The sequence below is a fragment of the Mus caroli genome, unplaced genomic scaffold, assembly GCF_978045245.1.
Source record: "Mus caroli unplaced genomic scaffold, Mus_caroli_1 scaffold_12, whole genome shotgun sequence".
In the NCBI taxonomy this organism is placed as follows: Eukaryota; Metazoa; Chordata; class Mammalia; order Rodentia; family Muridae; genus Mus; species Mus caroli.
The window spans coordinates 56,194,158-56,216,922 of NW_028227267.1; the positions used below are offsets into that span (position 1 = coordinate 56,194,158).

Below are 22,765 nucleotides of genomic sequence, written 5' to 3' on the forward strand. Positions count from 1 at the left end.
GCTCTGTTGGCTAAGGCAGACCCATATCTGGAAAGATACGCATTGGTTGTTACACTCCACTGCCCCTCATATCCCTGTACCATCAGGCTTGGGGCTGCTGTGGTCTGAAGCAAAATCTCCCCCCGGTCTTCTCATGGGAAGGGGAACAGCCCCCACTTGAACTACAGCACAAGGCTCTACAGTAAGGCTTAGAAGGAACTTAGCCCAAGGGCTTATACGATTGGTACCTCCCCAAACACCCCTTGGTAATAGTTGTGGGTTTCTTAACACTGGAGTCTCTTGCTCTCCCTGCTTGGTCCTACATGACATAGCTGGAGGTGAGGTGTTACAGAAAGCTTTCTGTGCCCCAGTGGAGGGTAGGAGAGGGGTGAATTATACCCCTAAATATGGGAAGCCCTATCTGTGGTGCTATTTGCCTTTAGAAGACAAATGGATTTAATGAAGTTATGAGGGGGTGACTTCTGGCTGCAACAGCTGGGAGAAAGCACAGTCCTGTTGGCTAAGTCACCAGGCCTAATGAATGACACTTGGCTCCAGCAGCCTGGGCTGAAAACCACAGGGTGGCAGAGGTGCCCACCCCTCCATCTGTCTCTCTGCTTACGACTCTACGCTCCTGTTTGTGTCTCCTTGGGCTAGATGGATTTATGAATTATTTTATCGAATTCCAAGAACACAGACCCTCCCGAAAAGAAGCATCATTTGAAGGAACTGCATCAGAACGTTGATAATGTTGCAGAGCTGTCAGGGAATAAAAGCCAGCACAGACGGGGCTGCTCCAAAGCAAAGTTCTTCCAGGCCTTTTTCTAGGTGGAGCAAAGGAGAGCTTAACTAAGTCAGGTAAGATGGTGAAAAGCATTCAGAATAACTATGTACGTACATGTTAGACAGTCGCGGGGCTTGACTGAGCATCCCTAGCAAATGCATGCCAAGTCCTGAGACATGGTAACAGTCCAGGCTTACAGATATGCAAACACAGTGGTAAGGTGTGTGCTGACAAGTTTGGAGACCACAGATACAGAGAACTTATGTGACAATATGCATCCTACACTATAGCACTCCAAATAGAACAGCTCAAATTAGCTTTATTTCAAGATGGCGACTCTAAGAAGCTACAGACAGCACTGACTTAGTGCATTAGTGAAGCAAACCGGCAGGATGGTCCAAACAGGCTTTCCCATCCAATACCCCTTTTCTGCTTAAGAAAGATTTCACAGGAAGATCTGACTCTGACACCAGAAGGCAGATGACCCTGGATGGCTGTCACCTAGAAGGGGCTCATCTGCATCACAAGACAGCTCTTCCCCTCAGCCTCCCACAGCCCACACCCCTCTGAAGAGCAAGTCCCTGTCCCTTCCTTTACCTTTATACCTTGAAGTGAATACCTAAGGGTTCTTTAGAAAGTTGGTTGGGTTCCCTTGTCGAAGATCAAGTGACCATAGGTGTGTGGGTTCATTTATGGGTCTTCAATTCTGTTCCATTGGTCTACTTGTCTGTCACTATACCAGTACCATGCAGTTTTTATCACAATTGCTCTGTAGTAAAGCTTTAGGTCAGGCATGGTGATTCCACCAGAGGTACTTTTATCCTTGAGAAGAGTTTTTGCTATCCTAGGTTTTTTGTTATTCCAGATGAATTTGCAGATTGCATTTTCTAATTCGTTGAAGAATTGATTTGGAATTTTGATGGGGATTGCATTGAATCTGTAGATTGCTTTTGGCAAGATAGGACACATGCAGGACACATGCTCCACTATGTTCATAGCAGCCTTATTTATAATAGCCAGAAGCTGGAAAAAAACCAGATGCCCCTCAACAGAGGAATGGATACAAAAAATGTGGTATATTTACACAATGGAGTACTACTCAGCTATTAAAAAGAATGAATTTATGAAATTCCTAGGCAAATGGTTGGACCTGGAGGGCATCATCCTGAGTGAGGTAACACAATCACAAAAGAACTCAAATGATATATACTCACTGATAAGTGGATATTAGCCCAGAAACTTAGTATAGCGAGATATAAGATACAATTTGCAAAACACATGAAACTGAAGAAGAACGAAGACCAAAGTGTGGACACTTTGCCCCTTCTTAGAATTGGAAACAATCACCCATGGAAGGAGTTACAGAGACAAAGTCTGGAGCTGAGACAAAAGGATGGACCATCTAGAGAATGCCATATCCAGGGATCCATCTCATAATTAGCCTTCAAACGATGACACCATTGCATACACTAGCAAGCGTTGGCTGAAAGGACCCTGATATAGCTGTCTCTTGTGAGACTATGCCGGGGCCTAGCAAACACATAAGTGGATGCTCACAGTCAGCTATTGGATGGATCACAGGGCCCCCAATAGAGGAGCTAGAGAAAGTATCCAAGGAGCTAAAGAGATCTGCAACCCTGTAGGTGCAACATTATGAACTAACCAGTACCCCGGAGCTCTTGACTCTAGCTGCATATGTATCAAAAGATGGCCTAGTCGGCCATCACTGGAAAGAGAGGCCCATTGGACACGCAAACTTTAATGCCCCAGTACAGGGGAACGCCAGGGCCAAAAAGTGGGAGTGGGTGGGTAGGGGAGTGGGTGGGAGGGTATGGGGGACTTTTGGGATAGCATTGGAAATGTAAATGAGGAAAATACCTAATAAAAAGTAAAAAAAAAAAAAAAGAAAGAAAGAAAGAAAGAAAGAAAGAAAGAAAGAAAGAAAGAAAGAAAGAAAGAAAGAAGAAACGTAACTGAAAAAAAAAAAAGAAAGTTGGTTGGGTGTGTTTTTCTGGGGCAAACTCGTGAAAGTACGTTTAGCTGAAGTGGATACAGGTGAAAGGCTAAGGCAGACTCATAAAGGCATGTTCTGTTGAAACAGACACAGGAGGAAAGATGTTCTGTCAAAGCAAACATGTGAAAGGACAGGTGACAAGATGAAGGATTTTTCGTTAACAACACACATGTATTGGTCCGCCTTATATTGCATAGTTGAGCTGCATTTGTCCGGACTGTATAGAAAGAAATGCACCAAAAATCTTCTGGTGGTGTGTCAGACTCCAGCTGCCTGGCAGAGTAATGTCAGCTGAGTCAGATACCTGTGCTAAGGCAGGACACGTGCAGGACACGTGATGTTTAGAAGGCACAGAAAAAGGACTGGACCGACAGTGATGGAGGCTGAGTTAGGTTTGCTTCTAGAGTTAACTGTATAACATGTGTCGGTCTCGTGTCTTTGTTGATCTTTGCTTTGTTGAGAGAGGCATAGCTGAGAACTTCTCTTAGTGTCCCTCTGGGTCCCTCCTGTTGATTTCTGTCGAGGCTGAGACCTGGCTGTCACTGCTAGGTCCTGCCACCGCTGCTGATTCATGTTTTCTATCACAACTCAACCGAGCTAGACTGTTGGTGTGTCTGAAAAGTGTTTGGGACCCACTAACCTGTGAACTGAACTGCCAATTTCCAAAAACACAAACATGAATTGCTCCAAAGAACCTTTCTAAACAGGTCCACTCTCCCCATATCCTTTCTTTCCCATTACTTCTGGTAGGTGGTAGGCTAAAAGGGAGGCTAAAGTGTTTAAAAAACCATCATTAAAAATAGACATTTAAAGAAATTAAAGTTACAGTAATGTTTGGCCCTTTGTGTCCCTCCTTTGAGGCTTTTGTACACAGTCCCTAAGTTTCTGCAGGTGGCTTTGTAATGGTTTTCCACCCCCTAAAAATCTGTCTATTGTTGATGAATTTCATATAATAAAATCAACACTTTAGAAAGAAGAGGAGAACAGATGGAGGAATTTGCTCTCAAATGCCGGAAGGCTGAAACCCACCAACTGACAGTCGCTCCCCAGAGCCATTAAAGCGATGGTACACACAAGTCCCGAAGAGGCAGAACGATCCACCTGCATGGCTAACAGTGTCCTAAAGTCAACCTCAAATCATTCACTCACTTCTAGTATAAAGCAGGACAACTAGCTGACAAACTCTGATTTAAGTTATGAGGAGCCAGCTCTCACTCGAGAGAAAACAGTGGGTCAGCATTTAAGACTACCCTGACCTCATGGTTTTCAGGAATTTTCTCTATAAAACATCCCAACAATGATCAGACTCCCCTTTTGTTCTCTGTAAGCACTGTCCCTGGAAAGAGCTGCTGGTTCAGTTTCTAGGAGAGCAACTGCTGTGTGCTGGGTGGCCACAGGTGGCACGGCAAGCGGCAAGCCGTTTGCAGCTGTTTTCCAGATGGGGAACCCAAGTCCTAAGACTGAGTGCTAGGCACAGACAGACAGACTTGGCCAGGGCTTACTGCTGCAGCCTCTTTCAGCCTCTGTATGCCTAGCCTGGGTGTCCTGTGTGTGAACTGTGAGCGGGGAGCATAGGGAAGACTTCTGGACACCAGAAAACAAGTGTCTCCCACCTACTTGGCACAGTGGTCTGGGAAGACTTTGCCCCTTCCCTTTGTCCTTTACATATTTCTTAGCTACATGTACATGAGTTTGGGTATATGCAAATGAGCGCACATGCCCACAGAGGCCAGAAGGCATATGCCCCTAGAGCTGGAGTAACAGGTAGCTGTGAGCCACCCAACATGAGCACTGGGAGCCAGATTCAGGTCCTCTGAGAAGGCAGTACACTCTTACCCACTGAGCCATCACCAACCCCAAGAGCTGGCTAGACATTTGCCAACCTGTCCGACAGGAAGTGAGAGCTTTGCAGTCTTAGTCCCTAGAGCAGTGGTTCTCAACCATCCTAATGCTGTGATCCTTTAATAAAGTTCTTCATGTTGTAGTGACCCCCAACCATAAAAGTCCTTTCATTGCTACTTCATAAGTATAATTTTGCTAGTGTTATAAATTGCAATGTAAATATCTGTCTTTTTTTATGGTCTTAGGTGATTCTTGTGAAAGGGTCATGTGACAACCTTCAATGGGAAGGTAGAGAAGGGGGGAGGGGAGGGTAGAGGAGGGGAGGGGAAGGGGAGGGGCACACTGAAATAGGTCACTAATCCAGACTCTCAAACAGAATGTCTTTGCCTACCCGAATGGGAGCAGTACAGACGTTTCTTTGGTTCCATTGTGCACCCACACAAGGGTCAATTTGATAAAGAAATGTTGCCACCAAAATCTATTCTCCCAGACATTTGCTGTTTCCTTAGAAACATCAAATACCTAACTAGCCCAAGGCTGACTTTTTTCTGTTTCTAAATATATATATAGCTCAAGACAGTTTAGGCACAGTGGTTACCTGAAATACATGATGCCAGGAACTCTTTAATTTCAATATTTTTGATGTAAGATGTCTCAAAATCCTGCCATGTGTATAAATCAGGTAGCGCTTTTAATTACCAAACTTTTCTGTTGAGCTATTTGCTGCTAGTGGATAAAAATTAAGTATTCCAGGTCTATTCTGATATTTCTATCTAGGAAACAGTGTCTGCTTTGGAGATTAACCAAGAGTTTCTGACTCTAAAGTAAAAATAGCAAAAACAGAGATGAGATCTCCAGGCTGCTTGAAGGTAGCTAGGTAGATGCACTCAGCACGAGCAACAAATCTGGAGAGTCTTTTTGTCTTTAACAGACTCGACACGTACAGCTGTCCCTGTCACAGGTACTCAGGGGCTGCAAGTTATTTGCTTATTTATTTATTTGCACCCACTTGTGCATTCATATGCCTATGTGTGTGTGCAATTGTGCACGTGTGTGTGTGCATTCATGCATGTGTGTGCGTGTGTTTGTGATGTACATACATGTGTGTGCATGAGGCATGTAGAGGCCAGAGGTTGATATCGGATGCCAACCTCAATTACTGTTTTTTGAGACATGGTCTCTCACTGAATCTGGAGTTCACTCATTGGCTAGCCTAACTGGCCAGCAAGCCCTCTTGTCTCTACCTCTCCACTGATGGAATTAAGATTATATACAAGAATGCCTGGCTTTAAAAAGATATGATCTACCTTTAGGTGTGCATGTGGGCATGCATATAAGAGTACTGGCAGTTGCAAGTCTCATGACCTGGGTGCTGAAAACAGAACTCGGGTCCTCTGCTCTTAACCACTGAGCCATCCTTCCATCCTCACATCACTCAGCGAGCACTACACTATGTGAGTCACAGCCCTCTGCCCTGGCTATTTATTTTTGAGTTGCCTCTGTATCCCAAACTGGCCTCTATCTGTTACATACCTGAGGATGACCGTGAACTTTCGCTCCTTCTATCTCCATCCCGACAAAAACTTAAGATTTTGGTGGTACTTCTTAGCTAAATGATAAGCAGATTTAACGGAAACCAGATTCTGACTAAATTCTGTAGCTTAAAAGATTTAGAAAATTCCTCATCTTCAGCACCATATACACCGTGTACACTCATATCTGCAGCACACTCCATTGGCTTCAGCACCATATAGACTCCTATCTGCAGCACAGCTCACAAACAAGTGGACTACTAAAGAGTAATGTGTTCTCTTCACCCTGGTTCTCTCCAGGACACTTGGGTCCCAGCACATAAACATCCCTTACCAAGGTGACTGAGACAAGAACCCCTTCTGATCTTGCTCTCTCACTAGCTTTCTTCCCTGTCTTATCTCTCTTAGATTTTGCACATAGACACAATGAGACTGAGTCCAAACCCAGAATCCACTTGTGTTTCACATACGTCGCATGCATTAGCCTCACAGTAACTTTCCTGGATGTTTTTGATGTGCCTGTGTTTTGATGGTGACCCACCACATGAGGTTACATATGGAATCTACCACTTCTGATATCATGTTGATTCCCAGAAAGTTTCATATTTTTGAGGGTTTTTTTTTCTCACTACAAAGATCAGGGCTGGTGTGGAACTCATAGAGATCTACCTGCTTCTGCCTCCCAAGAGCTGGGATTAAAGGAGTGTACCACAATACCAAGTTTTACTCTTAATGTCTTAACAATGAAGAAGGTGATTGTCCTCTTAGATAAGAACCAGTGCCCTGAGAAAGACACTGCTTCAAAACCTATCGCCATGGTGACAATGCTAATCCACTGGCTTCCCAGCAGAAATGTCAGTGAGCACGGTGCATACAGCAGGTTACTCGGTGTTAGGTCCAAGACCAACGTTTGGAGAGACTTGCATACACATGACACAGCTCTCAGAACTAAATTCCAATTGCCCAGATTTAGAATCCCCATGTAGAACATTCTGTACATACAGGACCAAGCAGAAATGACTGCTCACTCTCGGCCAAACCTCTTCCTCGAGTCACATCAGTTCCCTGACATAGTATAGCACATAATCTTTTACATACTTTCCCAGATGCTCAGCAGCCCCTTTCCCCACTGTCAAACACCAAGCACCTGCAAAAGCAAGTACAGAGTAGTTGTCAGGGCCCCGAGAGTCCCAGCCATAAAGGGCCTGGGCTGGGCAGAGTGAACAACCATAAGCTAGAGAGGACAGACTTCAAGACAACCCTGTCAGTGGACCATCAGGCTCCTCAGCTTTCCCCTCAGACCCTTTCTTTCCAAACAGCTTAATTTAGAAACAACACACCTGGGGCTGTAGCATGTACTTAGAGTGTATAAGGCAGGCTCCATCCCCAGCCCCAGAGGGAGAGTGGCAGTCTGAGGACACCCATGTTCCTGATGATGAGAAAAACATCCTTTTTACATGGAAAATTATATTAAGGAAAAAATTCTCTAGAGATTTCCTTGTATGAAAGCCTTCCCTTCAATAGCTGAGCTTTAAAAAGAAATCCGTGTTTTGTAAACTTGACTTCAGCACTACTAAAGTGCTTCGATCCCGTGGCTCAGGGCTTTGTAAAAGCCCTAAACTCTAATGTCAAGAAGCTTTGTAATCAGTTCCTAATGAACTGCAAGTCATTGGCAACCATGAGTGATTCCCATTAATACTCAGCAGAATTGGAACATCTACGCCAAGGTGATCTCAGAGAAGCTCCAGGACCACACGGTAAACTTCTTAGTCTAGATCTGGTGCTTTCTGAAAAGTTCTTACAGGATAAACCATAAAGTAAGAAAGAAATTATCATTTTAATACGTAGTATGATGTAAATGAATCCATATAGCAATACAACGGTAATAAGCCTGCTTTATTCCTAGCCAATCCAATACACATACACATACTTATTCCAAACCCTTCTCCCAAGAAAGTATACATGAAACTATATTTTCAGGTAACCAGTTGGAATTCCTCTCAGGATAAAACTAGCCCTAATACAGACAGGTATCGAGGCCCCGTTACTCTTAAATGTCTGCCTCCTGTCCTAGTTTTCCTTCCATTGCTATGATAAGCACACAACCACAACAACTTGGGGGCAAAGGGTTTATTTACTTCAGCCTATAGTGTTGAGGCCATCACAGGGCAGGGCAGGAACTCAAGGCAGGAACCTGGGGGCAGGAACTGAAGCAGAGGTCAGGGAGAAGTGCTGTTTACTGGCTTGCTCTCTGTGGCTCATCAACCTGCTTTGTTATACACCCAAGGACCACCTGCCCAGAGATGCCACTATCCACAGTGGGCTGGGCTCGCCTACATGAATCATGTACTAGGAAGATGCCCCCCACCCCTGTCTTGGCTCCAGATCCAACTAATTTGGCATTTTCTAACTGAGGTTCCCTCTTCCCAGGTGACCCTTGCTGTGTGTTTCCTGTGCAAACAAGGGCCTATATTTTATTATAACTGTTTCAAACCTTCACAGAGAAACTGAAATTGGCGGAACCAAGCAAAAATACCTTTTGAAAAGCACTGAAGTTTATTAAAAAAAATGATACTCCAATCCTATCTCCTTATATAATATTTAACTTCTTTAAAAAAATGACCTGAGTGCTTTTGCAAGGAATTCAATAGTAATATGAAAGGTGAGGAGACATAGAGCTATATGGCCAATGCTGGGCTCCAGACGGCTTTTCGTGCATTCAGAGTAACAGCCATCATCCAATCATTCTCTATCTCCCACACCTTCATCTTCCTTCTCCAGGCCCAGAAACCACTAATGTGTCAGGACACACTTCTCCCTTTGGGGCATATCACATATATCACATATATCACATATATATGTGATATATCACATATATCACTTCACATGACTTTTTACGACTTGCTCTTCCATTGACTACTTTGAAGGTTCATCCACATCATAATATTTTATAGCTAGAGTCATCTGAGTGAATCCCTCAGTGCATGCATGCTTTGGCCACCATGAGTTATGCTGCTATGAACATCTGTGTACACATGTTCGTGAGGACCTCTGTTTTCATGTGTGTTGGCTATGTATACCTAGCGTTGGAATTACCCGGTCCTATGGTAACTTTATCTTTATCCTTTTGGAGGCAGGTCAAACTGCTTTCCAAAGCAGCAGCCCTATGTGTCATTCCTATTGGCCAAATGTATGAGGCTCCAATTTCTCTAAGGCTTTTCCAGATTTCACTATCTGTCTCTTTTTTAATTAGTCACGCTAGTTTGTTAAGCTCTAATGTTCTGTTTGTAATGTCCCATATCTCAAAACAAGCCTATTTATTCAGGAATGAAGTCTCAGATATCCTAACATTTACTTTTTAAATTTAAAATGTGTTCAAAAGTCATTCTTGAAACACAAAATAAAGTCACACAAATCTAACACTCCCTTAATAAAATGAAGGTACCATCTCCATATATAATATACATACATACATATATGCACATATACATTGTTATTCTTTCCCAAATCCTATCAAGCTATAGAAATGACCAATCAGACCTTGCTGCCAGTGTGGCATTACCAAGGTATGTAATAGTTAAATATCTAACCACAAAGTTTTAGCCGAAGCAAAAAACAAACAAACAAACAAACAAACAAACAACCTGGAAATCCAGACCTGAGTAGGATGTTCTAAGCAGCACACTAGAGTATCCTCAGAAATCACTCACAGACATGAAGCTGGTCAAAGCTCAAAAGTTTAATGGTGGCTCAAAGTGTGCTAACACTGAGCTAAGAAACAAGCTTTGCACAGCAGCAAGAATTTGCTTGCTAGTCAGATAAGTGGGTTTGATTTCTAGCTTTCCCATTTAGTAGCTATTAATATATGAGCGTAGTACAAGATTTCACATCTCTCCACTCCAGTTTCCTGATCTGGAGGCAATGACTTGCTCCATGAGACACTGGAGATACGCAGCTAAGGTGCCTAACACAGTGGCCAGCTGACAGAAAGCAGACACTAAAATGCTACCCTCCATTCATATTTCTGCTGACTCTGGGCAAGACTTCCTAGCAAATGAGAAGACCCTTAGCAAATGCAGTGGGTCACTGGGAAATGAATGTGAGTCCCTGTAGCCTGTGGGACTCACATTCATTCCCTTATAAAGCACTTCCCCACAGACGTTCTGCAAACTACTCAAGAGAGCTGTGACAAAGAGAACCATCAATGAGGTTGCACGGAGACTATGGAGATTCTCGGAAGGCAGTCAGGGATGAGAGGACACCTTCACTTTTATCGGTGGCATTAGAAGAACTTCCACAAGGCCCACAGATTGGCTGGGCACAGCTCTGCATAGGAGAAGGCATCTGTGTTCACATGGCCCACTGGGCGCTGGGTGTGGACCTCTGGGCTCAAAGTGGGTGCAGGAGGCAGAGATGCAAAGTGCTGGGAGAAGCAAGTGAACTGAGGGCCGCCTGGGTGATGGAAAAGCCATCCCATGAATGTGAGCATTGAGCTTCACCCAGCTGCCTGTTCTCCTACCTGATCCGGTTGTCGCAGAATTTGTTGAGATGAGATTGGTTGAGGTAAATTATGCGGGCCGGTGCCTCTAGCTGGTCTCCAACAGACGTGGCCCGGGACATCTCATCCTCTGCCTTCTTGTAGCCCGCAGAAGAACGAACGGGTCCTGCAGAAACGAGGCGCGGGGAAAACAAAACACAAAGAAGTCAGCCTCCAGGCCCGAGGCTGCGAGCGGGCTGCAGGCGGGGACCAGCCGTGAAGGATGCTCTGGAGAGACTGGGGCCGCCTATGCACCTAGGCTGCCCCTGGAGACTAGACCGTAGCCACAGCCGCCGCTGCCACCGCAGCGGCAGGCCCCGCCCCACTCAGCCCCGCCCTGAACCTGTGAGGCCCCACCCCTTTGGGACTCGAGACGCCCCACCCCGACATGTAAATAGGCTCCACCTCCTGGGCCCCGCCCCGCCGTGGACCTGTGAGGCCCCGCCCCCCCGCCTCCCCCCCCCCCCGCCTCCCCGCCCGCCCCCCCCCTCCCCCCCGCCTCATTCCAACCTGGATTCCTGGGAAAGGTTCCCCGGCTTCTCTAACTCTGGATTTACTAGAGACCTCACGCTGCCCTGGACCTTCAGGAGGCCCGGTGGACCCAAGGCAACCCCATCTCGCCCGAACCCAGTGCTCCTGGGAGTCTGGCGGCCCAGAGCGAGATGGGGATGGAGCTGGCTGCACGCGTAGCTTGTGGTACCCGCGCTTGCCAGGTTGGCCCAGGGCGATGGCAAGAGGGCTGCTTTAGACTGCCTGAGACTGGAGAGGAGGCTAAGGGAGTCAGCAGCAAAGCCAGAAGACCTCCACTTAGCCGAGGCCACGCCTTGTCCTTGCACTCGGAACCTGGTTTTTCTAGAATCCTTTGACAATGTTTAGTCACAATGAGACAAACAACCCTAGCGAGATGCCACACGTGAAGTCATCACTGCTGAAAGCACTTCCACTGTGAAATCAGTCCCGCACCAGGTGGACAGAGCTTGTCTCCCACTGCGATCCTGCACGAGCTCTTCTGCTGGTGTCCATAAATAAGCCAGATCACCTCAAAAGAGCAACTTCATCTCCAGCTCTGGTCCAGCACGTGAGCTCCCAGTTCCTTCTTAAGTAGTTCCTGTGGCTCCTACACAAGCTTCCCTGCCTCCCAGTTCTATAAAACTGACAGCAAGCTTTATTTGGAAGCTTTTGAACAGGCTTAACTCCCCAGCAGTTTTCTTAGGTGTATGCAGAAGGATATACTACACTGCATGCTCACGCGTGTACACACACACACACACACACACAGAAGCTCAACCCAGCATCCCCTCTGGGAAAAGGCAGCCCACCTTGAGAAGTAACCTTTAGGGAGAATCAAAGCTCTTCAGGTGGAACCTTGTTTTCCTTAACTATTCATCCAACTAACACTTCATCTTCTCTATCAAAAAGGTGTATACTACACACCATTTGCAAAATTTGAATCTTATTTATGGGAGTCAACTCCCCTTTGCTAGCTACAGAGATATCTGTTCGCTGACATGGAGAAAATCTGGAAAACTACACTTGTGTTTCAATCATCTTAATTTAACTACAAGGATTGCAATCCCTAGCAGGAGAAAGCAGAATCTGAGAGGCGAACTGAGTATCTCGAGTGGACATACTATGCAGACCAGTGAAGAAGTAGCAGGCCTGGAGTCGGCTGGCATCCAGACCACACACCGGGGGCCATGGTCACAAGCCAGATACAGCCCTTTGCTGCTGCTCCTTGAATGAGTGCACCATACCCAGGCTATCTCTTACTGTAGGAGCAACCCCTCACCTCTTCCGCCTTTACCACCTACTTTCTAGTGTCTATCCTAGCCAGGAGACAATGCCAAGTCCTCCCATTAAAGAGAAAGGGCAGCAGGAAGCCATGTCTACTTCCATATTGGCTACCCCATCAGCTCTGCTTCCTGGGTTTTAATCTAGGAAGACTGGGCTTTGTCTCATTTATTTTCTTTCAGTAGGCTAGGAATAGAGCCCTGGGCCTTTCAGTACCCCCACTAAACCATAACCCCAACCCAGTCTACATTTTAATGCACCTGCTACTTTTGGACAAATGGAGATGTTTGTGAATAAAAGAATAGGGTTTTTTTTTTCCTCTCTGCCACTTGACGTGTTTCGTTTTCCACCTCAGCATTCACTGCCATCACCTGACACTATTTGTGATGTTTCCCCATATCCAACAGCCCAAGTTCCAGGACACCAGAGATCTGTTTTGTCTACTACAGTTACCTGAACTAGAATCCCAGAGCCCCACAGCCTAGCACATGATGGGAACCCATGAAGGATGTCTTCAGGTTTCCCAGGTAGAGCTATAGTGACCAGCAAGGAGGACCAAAGATCTACCATTAGCTAGGATCAAACAGCCCGTTGCCAGAACTGCACTAACATACTGGCTCTCCACTCCTCTAAGCTCTGTGTCCATGAAATCCATATCACCAAGGGAACTCCCTCTATGTACTACTTTGTGAGCCACATCCTCCCCGATTCTGCGCCGCACTGCTTTGTAAGGGATACTCATAAACAGCCACACCTGAACAATCAGTTGCTCGATGCTTGTTTAGGAGATGTCCCTTGTCCTCAATCAAGTCGTTTAAGGAATCAAGTGGCCATTCAGAGTGTTACAGCAGCCTGGCCGTGAGCGGTCATTTATAACCAAAGCTAAGAGACTGAAGGTGTTAAGGGAGGTTAGAGGTAACACAATAACTTGTACTTTGAGTGGGAAAGTGGCTGTGGGCAGACTGCAGACTGCAGATGACACGCTGGGTTGAGAAGGGCCAGCTTTGAGCTGGGTTTCATTTGAAGCCACAGAAGATGTCTAAGCAAGAAAGAGGAACACCCAGCAGTAATGGGGAAAGCAGCAGGAGGTTGGCTATACAGAGATCAGCTGTGCAGTCTAGACACAAGCTAGTAAACACATGAGTTGACAGAAGAATGAAAGAAAACTTAGACCTGGAAAATGTCTCATGGGGGAACTGGAAGACTTGTTTTTGAGAGAGGGAAACTGGATGTGTGGGGTATAAAGGGTGAGCAAACTGGATACCTGCAGTTTAAATCAGACTAGGTCAAAAAGCACCACAAGAGAAATAATGGAGTCACTGCCTGTGGTTAAGGGCACATACTACTATTAGACAGGACTTGAGTTCAGTTTCTAGAACCCATGTTAGGTGGCTCAGAACTGCCTGTAAATCCAGTTTTAGGGAACTGGACACCACTGGCCAATATGGACACTTGCAAGCATATGACATATACACACACACACACATACACATAATTAAGAATAATAATAGTTTGCCCAAGCAATTAAATCCTGACAACTACTATTAGTGGGGAAAGATTATTAACACAAATAAGTGGCAACAGAACAAGATTGACATCCTATCTCCCAAGTTTTAGAATGCAAAAATGTTCATCTTTCTATACTTTTAACAGAGCCACAGTAGGGGACTTTATTTCTATGAAGAAATGGTTAGTCATCCCCAATGCCAAGATTCAAATAAATTCCTTCTACCTCTATGACCTCAGCTTGACCTACCCCTGAACTGGAAGATATATTTTCAAAATAACACAGATTTGTATTGCTTAAGGAAAACATTGTGCCATTTATAGCAGGGCACATCATGATGAAGGTTTCAAATTTGGACTCCTGAGACAAACCCTGAGTTAATGCATTTTGCAGATACCACCACACAATAGCCAAGCATATGCTTATAGCTCCCCCAAATAAGCAGGCACAGTGTCAGCAGATAGATGGGTCAATAGATTGCTGGTAGATGAGGAAGAAACCAAAGTGAAGGGAAAGGATTAAGAGAACAAGACTAGCAAATGGACAGGTGCCTCGATATGCTCCCACAGAAAGCCGTGGACAATTGATAGTCAAGTCTTTGAGGGAAACTTATCTTGCCTAATCCTGAAGAATGGCTATCACAGCAGTGGTCATAAGTTTATGGTGGATAAATACAAACTAAACCCACTGGATTGGATGCCTCTTGAAGGCACCTATGCAGCCATGGAACCATGGACTACTTCCTTATCTGGGCACTGACCCCTGTTTCCCTCATGGACAAGCCAGAGCCCAGGAGCTACATCTGTGCTGTGCAATTCTGTGGATCTTTGAACTGATGGCGGCTGCATGCTCTGAGGTGAGCTATGATGAATCAGCAAGCCTGGGAACCAGAAAGGACGGTCTCTGCCTGTGGCTAACCTGTGGGCACACACTTTGCAGGTCTGAAGGCTTCTTCCACCCACCAAGGCAATCAGGAGGCAAAGTAAAATAAATGTGAAGCAGCTGATGGACAGCCAGAGTCCCCTACTCCATCCCAGCATTTTGAAGTCTCTGTTTTCCATATCTGATATAAGCCACACCCTGGTCATTCTATCAATTACTCATAACCAGATATACCGAGTAGCACATAAAAGAACCCATAGATAACCTGCATTACCCAATAAGACAGGAGAGCAAGAAAGGTGAACCAGGAGGAACAAACTACACTTCACTTATAGTTCACCCTGAGGCGCCATGGTTCCAGATGTCTCAGACTAGGGTCTCGTCAGATCAGAGATTCTCAGCCTTCCCAATTCTGTGACCATTTAGTACAGTCCGTCCCTCATGTTTCAATGACCCCCACCCCCAACCATAAAACTACTTCACTGATATTTCACACCGGTAATTTTGCTACTGTTGTGAATTATAATGTAAATATCTGATATACAGGATGTCTGACATGTGACACCCGCCCCCAAAGGCATCATGACCCACAAGTAGAGAACCACTGCATTTGATACGAGTACTCAGACCAGAGACACTAGATTCCCAAGAAGAAAGACCCCATGGCCGCTTTCCAGCCGCTGGTTTGAATGAATCCTTAAGTGGTTGGAAGGTAACTTAGAGACGATAGACAATAGCTGATCATGTGATTATGGATAAAGCAATGGGTGAAGAGTAGGAATGGGGAAGAGAAGATCTGGCTAGCTACTCTAGCCACATGACTGGCTCCAAGCACAAAGAGCACAGGATGGACAGGGATACACACCTAGAACCTAGCTGCTGTAGACCCTCCAACAAGCCCTGCCTGCCATCTCTAGCTTTCCTCTCAGCTCTGGCTCTCCTACACATCCCTTTTCCCATGCCAGTGGGAGGTAGCATCCACATGTGGCAGGAGTGCATTCACTTCATAGAATCAAACAATTTTAGCATTCCACTCATGTGCAACCTGTGGGCAATCAGAAGAAGATGCAGCTCGCTGGTTAGGAAGCAGGACAACAGACTTCTCCCTGAGACAGAGCAGGTACAGGTGAAGAGGACAGCTCCATTCTAGCCATCTTAGAGCTAACTGCATGGAAATTGTGTTTTATCAAAGTGAAAATTCCTAGTAAGCCTTAAAATCTATCTCTTCATAGTATGAGCTGGAAGATATTTTTGTATCTATTTATTTTATTTAAGGTTTATGTAGTACGTATAAATAATATTAACATTAACTAAACAGATCGAGGCAGTTACAGGCTTTTAAGTAAGGAATTAAATACAAAATTAAAGTTACCATAGCTAAATTATTACAAAGTGTTTCAATGAGATAAGGAACATAGGGGAGAAACCCTTCATCCCAAAGTTCATTTTTTCCCCTAACACAATCAACATGTCCACAATTCCAAATAATTCTCAGAGCTTACCTAGTTCCTCCATCTCCCTAGTAATGTTTTACTATCACAGTGTAGAGATCTGGAAAAAGAAATAATCTAGTTCTTCTAAGTCAAACTTTGTTAGTAACCAGCTCTGAGAGTCTCGTGGAGACAATCAAGAATTTGTTTGAGCATCGCATGGTATCACACTCCCATAGTTCAAAAGACCAGAGCAAGACTTTAAAGAATTTAAAGACAGCCTACACACACACACACACACACACACACACACACCAAAACGGAACACATCTTGTATTTATTTGGGATCCTGGGGGTAGTATTTAAAAACCCTTGAAATGTCCAGAGCAGCAGAAACATTGGTGCCTTTATTATTCACAGCGAGTATCTTTATCCACACTTGAGTTTATGCTAAGTTGATGACTGAAGGTTTAGATGCATCTAAGCATGCAGCCGATGCCAACCACGTGATTAGGAGTCCAGGCCTTTGAATCAGGTCCATCAGCACAACATCCCAACCTGTAGGGCAGTTGGAGATTGAGTTCCATCGTGCGGTCAATAATCCCACTAAGAACATCTACATAGAGGAAACCAAAAAAGCAAAACTAAGACAAAAGCCACTCTGCTACAAAAGCTCAGGCTGAGGGCTCAGGCCGGCGATTTACATTAATGTGCAGACAAGGTGATATATGAAACCTCAGACTTGGTATTCTCCCACAGCAAACCCTAGTACCTTTAAATTTAGATGGCCCTGGGTTAATGCTTATAATGAAGCTCATTACGAGTGTACTATGCTCCTGAGTTCTCTGAAGGGCTTGTAATTTATATGCAGTTGATCAGAAGTGCTGGTGGTCTGGAAGCCTGAGCTGTAGCTGTTGTCACTGGCAAGTGCAGGTTGCTGCAGTGATTTGTCATCATCCTGTGTCACTGACTTACTACTGGCCAGTTAGTGTTATAACTGTGAAGTCTTTATTTTTGTATGTGGAGATGCTGTGAGTGGAGGTATATATGTGGTGTGTGTGTGTGTGTGTGTGTGTGTGTGTGTGTGTGTGTGTGTTATGTGCACACATAGAAGGGTGTAACCATGAGTATATAGGTTTGGAGGCTATAGGTCAATGTCAAGTCTCTTCTTCATCCAGTCTCCGCCCTATTTTTAAGACAGAGACTTTTATTGGACCCAAAGCTTATCATTCAACTAAGATGATTAGTCAGTGGGCTCAGAGATGCTCCTGTCTCGGATCCTCATCTCTGACATTACAGAATCATAAAAGCTTTTTTCTAAAAGAGGTAGTGATCCAATTCTGTGCCCTGATTCTCACCCAGCAAGCCCTTTACCAGCTGAACCATTACCTCCAGCCCCTAGTATTGTGAACTCTTGAATGATGGACTCAAACCAGAAACCTTCTTAACAAGTTCACAACATCTTAGACCACAGAAAAGACAGGATTAAAATCCATATCTGCAGAAGCTTGAGTTCCGATCTCCTTATACTTGGTCATGCTACCCTGTGAGCCTAGCTAAGCAGCTGCCCACTGAGCCCTGGTTTCCTAGTCCACAAAATTGAAACTGATTATAGAAATCAAAGGGTGATGATTGTTCTAAAGAGTGCAAGTTGGTAAATATTTTAAACTTTGGGTCATGTAGGTCTCTCATATCCCTTCTCTTTCCACACCCTCTTCCCTTCCTTCTAATCCTCCTCCCTCCTTTCTTAGAAAAAAAATCTAATTTTATTACTGTTTATTTCTTCAGAGTCTTCCAAATGGCCTTGTGTTAAAGGCTTGATCACCAGTAGTATTATTGGAAGATACTTCAACCTATAGGTGGGAAGGCCTAATGGAAGGAAGTTAGGTCATTGGAAGGGATATGGGGACCCAGGTCTCCCCCATCCTGTCTTTCATTCCTAGCCACCTTGGGGTAAGAATTTCTTCCATCATGGGCTCCCTCCATGATGCTCTGCCTTACTGTTGGACTAAACTCAACAGGCCAAGTGACCACCAACTGAAAATCTGAAAACCCAGGCCAAAATAAGTTTGCCCTAAATTGTTTACTGGGCTATCTTATCACAGTGTTGCAATGAGGACTGATACCATTTTTACCTCACAGATCAGCTTGAGCCTCCATTCCAGTTTCAAAGTGCTAATACATGCAGAATTCTTTCTCAGTTAGATGATGCTATCCCCATTCCACCTCCAGGAAATAATAGCTTACATCTACCACCCAGGCCCAGATCCAGGGCTATGAGTTGGCCCACCCCATTAGATGAACTTCTAGAGCCCATGAAAGGGCCAATCCTAGAAATCCAAAGTTGCAGGATCTCCATGACACAGGACAACAACAGAATATCTGAGAGAAATCCCAAGAAGGATCCAGAATAACAGAAAGCAGAGGCCTCAAATGAGACCAATGACTCAATGTAATAAGCATTTACAAGCAAAGATGTGTAGACAAAAGAGTATACTGTGTGACACACTGTGACACACTACAGCTTCCACAATGAGATTTTTCTTTTCTTTTGCAGGGAGGAAGATTACAAGGGTGGAGGATGGGCACAAAAGCACAGGGTGATGAATGGGAATGGGAGCATGATGTGAAATTCACAAAGAATCAGTAAATACAAAATTCTAAAAATTCTGTTACTTTACACTTTCTAGAAGATGTGGCCATTCAGATTTTTATAATGAGGGATAAGAGGCTAATTTGTCTTTCTCTTACTTGAAAATTATACAAAGGTATCTCTCTCTATGCCTCTGGGCACGCCTCCACTCTAGGAAAGCAGTGTCATGGCTGATTACAGAGCTTTTTAATCAGAAGCATATGCATGCACACAAACATACATGCATGCTTGCACTCTAACGAGCATGTGCACACACACACACATGCATGCACATGCACGCACACACATACACTCACACACACATGCATACACACACACACACACCTCCTAAGATGTTCAAGCTTAGCTCTGGCTTCCACACCATATTTGCAAAGCTCTTTCATGGCTCTTGAGAACACAGGCACAGCAGCGGCAGTTTGGGTGCTGGAGAGAACCAGGGCTGCAGGGCTGATTACCTCTCCTAATCAGACAGACACAATGGCAGTGCTGGGAAAATGCAGAATGTGGTTATTTTTGCCTTGGCAGACACACTTGAGAGGCTTCTCAAGACCCCACTTTGCACAGACTGTGTCTCTCCAAATATAGCAGATGTGATCCACTCCAAGCAAAGAGTTCCAAAGCTCAGAGAACAATGGGAAGATGACAGTGATGCGTCCAGATTTCTTATTTCTGTCAACACTTACTGGATTCTTTTCTCTTCTCAAGGGAATAAAGAGAATGCAGCAAAAGTAATAGGCCGTGGGCTGTTTATGACTTGAAATATTGTGGATGCTGGATTCATTCAATGATCAAGTACCTCCTACATGGGAGGCATTTTGCTGGGTGGTGGGAGAGAGAAATACACAGTTGAAGGCATAGCTTTTTTTGTCAACCTGACACGAACTAGAGTCACTTGGGAGGAGAACCTTAATTGAGGAATTGTCTCCATCAGATTGTCCTCTGAGCATGTCTCTGAGCCATTTTCTTGAATAATGATTGATGGTGGGAGAACCCAATCTACTGTGGGCAGTCCCGTTCTTGGGAAGGTGGGTCTGGGCTATTCAGGGAAGCTAGCTAAGTAAGCCAGAGGGGGCAAGCGATCAGCTTTCCTCCATGGCTCTTGCTTCTGGTCCCACTTGAGTTCCTGCCCTAACTTCCCTCAGGGATAGACTGTGACTGGGATGTGTGAGCCGAATAAACCCTTTCCCACTCGTGTTGCTTTGGTGCTAAAGCAGTGATGGGCATCTTGGATCCTGCCCCTACATCATCAAAGTAGCAGAGAGCCAAACTATGACACTTCCATTCAGTAAGACCTGCAATACAGACTCCTGATCTCAAAACCCATTCTGTGTCCTGTGCTAACTCATCTTGTAAATTAAGCGAAGATAAATGTGCTTCTCTGGAAATGTATTTCATAGATAAAACCAGACTTTAAAGGAAAAAAAAAAACTATGCTACATAAATTCTCAATTCAGAGAATAAGAATGAGAATTCACTCCAGGCTGGGTTGCCCACGGATTAAGTACAAGTGTAGTAATTTTTTTTATAGCAACCCTCTCTGCCAGTAGAGATTCTCCACTGCTCCTGGGACCTCAAACCTGGACTCCAAGCAGAGACATCAGTTTTAAAACCCCATAGAGAATTCCATAGTCACACATTGCAGATATAGGGGGCAGGGTCCAAGATACCATCACTACCTTAGTACCAAAGTCTACAAGTGCTCCAGCCCCTTCCACAATGGCGCAGCATCTGCATCTCAACTGCACTCATCCTTTCACTCGCTTCTAGATAACACATCATGCCTGACACTGCCTAAGCTGTACATAAACAGACTCTGCACCATGCTTCATTATTATATGCATGACATCCATTGTTATTCTTAAACATTTTCTATCCAGGGTTGGCTGAGTCTGCAGATGTAGACCGTGCCAGCACAGAGTACCAACTTCAGTTTTTTTAAGTTTATCCCATGAGAAGAGAAAACTCCTTCCTGTCTCTTGTGCCTCCGCATTAACTTGACAGAATCAGCACTGATGGGAGCCTATCTACCGCAATCCCTGCTCCAGTATGCCCTCCTAACACTGCATTTTTATAACACAGCATCAACCACACGAACACTTTCTTTGCTCATTTTCTAGGATCAGCTTTTGACATATACTCCAGGAGGCCAGGCTCATGTTCATATTAGCCATGCATTAGCCATGTGCCTCCCCACAAAAGAAAGGCTTCCAGTAAATGTGTCCTGGACACGAACCAAGTAAACACAGGAGCTTCACTGTCCTCCTTAACGTCGGTGTAGGAAGATGCAATTCCTCAAATTCATTTGCAGCTACTCTGACCACCTCTCCCTCCTATGGCAACATATAACAGACAGCTGGAGAAAATGGAAATGTCTAGTTGCTTGGAGCTCATGCTATTGGAGTCGTTTATGTGAGCAACTTTCAGTATGTCGTGATGAGGGCTGTTTCGGTTCCATGGTCATCCCATCTTCTCTTGTGCCTCTCCTTTAAATGATACAGTGTAAATGGAGGGGAGGGACAGAGGTATGGAGAAGAGCTGGGCTCCTTAACAGAAATGTTGTCTGCTTCCTCTGGTCTACAGAACGATGACCTACTCTTCCTGCTTGGGGTCACAACTACAGCCTTTGCATGGTCTGCCGGGCTTTATCAAAGGGTAGGAGTCTTTGCAAGTGGCCCTGCCTCACCCATGCAGACTTAGAAGCATCTGCCACCTACCGGAGGCCCTCTGTTCATAGCCCTGTGAAGGGGCTCCTAGCTGTCCAGTCAGCCCCCACAACTCCACAGAAAGAGTATGGCAGGTCAGGAGAGCAAAACCTGTTGTTCTCAGTCATCCTTAATTATCTCTCATACCTCACTCCGCTCTCTGTTTGGAGAACTTTCTACACAGAAAGAAAAGGGGACCTGACACCTGTGCTCTTCTCTCTCCACCCCTCTCCTTCCACTTCTCCAACAATCAAAGGCAGAGGCAGCTTTCGTGAGCTCTCCTGATGCCATTTTCCAAGCAATGCCTAAAATTCCACTGAGGTGCCTCTCCTTCCAGGCAGAAAAGGCTGAGGCCTGAACCATCCACCAAGCACTTTGTACACACGCTGAAGGGTGGGGGATCACAGGAAGCTCAAAACAAATTTTCCCTAAGTCAGTGTCCCTGTGGTTCTTGGCATGGCTTTTCTTTCATGGAGGCCCTAAGTCCATGGAAGTAAGATGCAATGGACAAGGGAAAGGCACATTCATTGTCCTCATCCATTAACCAAGGCAGTCAAGCTTGTCATGATGGCGCATCCTCATTGGTCACAGCAACTCCCATCTGCTTCCATCAGCGATCTCAATACAACCTCCAATGTGTGTGAGGTCAGACATTAACAAATCAGTCGAGGCCTCCCTTCCCAGCGCCCTGGCAAAGCAAAGTTTCCAAGAATTCTGGCTCTTCCTAACTTTCTCGCTGATTTGACATTTTGTGTATCACATTTTCTTCTCAGACGTAGAAGTGAGAATACTTAAATTTAGGAAAATCTGTTACAGCAAAGGCATATGGAGTGTCTGCCTTGCAATATCCCCAGCCCATTCAATCCTGCCAGACCAATCCTGTTCACCATGTCACAGATGGGTCATTTGTAATTACAGTTCTAAAAGGCATGCTAGGCGTGGCAGCATATGCCTGTAACCCCACCACTTGGCAGGTGAGGGCAGGAGGAACCCTAGTACAAGGCCAGGCTAGGCTACATAGTGAGTTTGAGGCCATCCTGGACTACATACAGAGACATTATCTCAGGAAAAAAAATGAATATGTGTCTTTTGTTGAGCCTACCACTATGCCA

The 22,765-nt window shown here is 45.0% G+C and overlaps 1 protein-coding gene across 4 annotated transcripts in view; it reads right to left on the minus strand.

The window, feature by feature from the left end:
* Atp8a2 (ATPase phospholipid transporting 8A2) overlaps positions 1-22,765 on the minus strand; it is a 556,425-nt gene that overhangs the window by 442,850 nt on the left and 90,810 nt on the right. For 3 of the 4 annotated variants that reach the window (XM_021182071.3, XM_085828704.1, XM_029469106.2), the window contains exon 2: positions 10,671-10,815. In XM_021182071.3, coding sequence (XP_021037730.1) covers positions 10,671-10,815 — 145 coding nt within the window. Of the gene's footprint in view, positions 1-10,670; positions 10,816-11,198; positions 11,503-22,765 lie in introns of those variants that run through there. The other variant, XM_021182072.3, reaches the window with a different exon arrangement.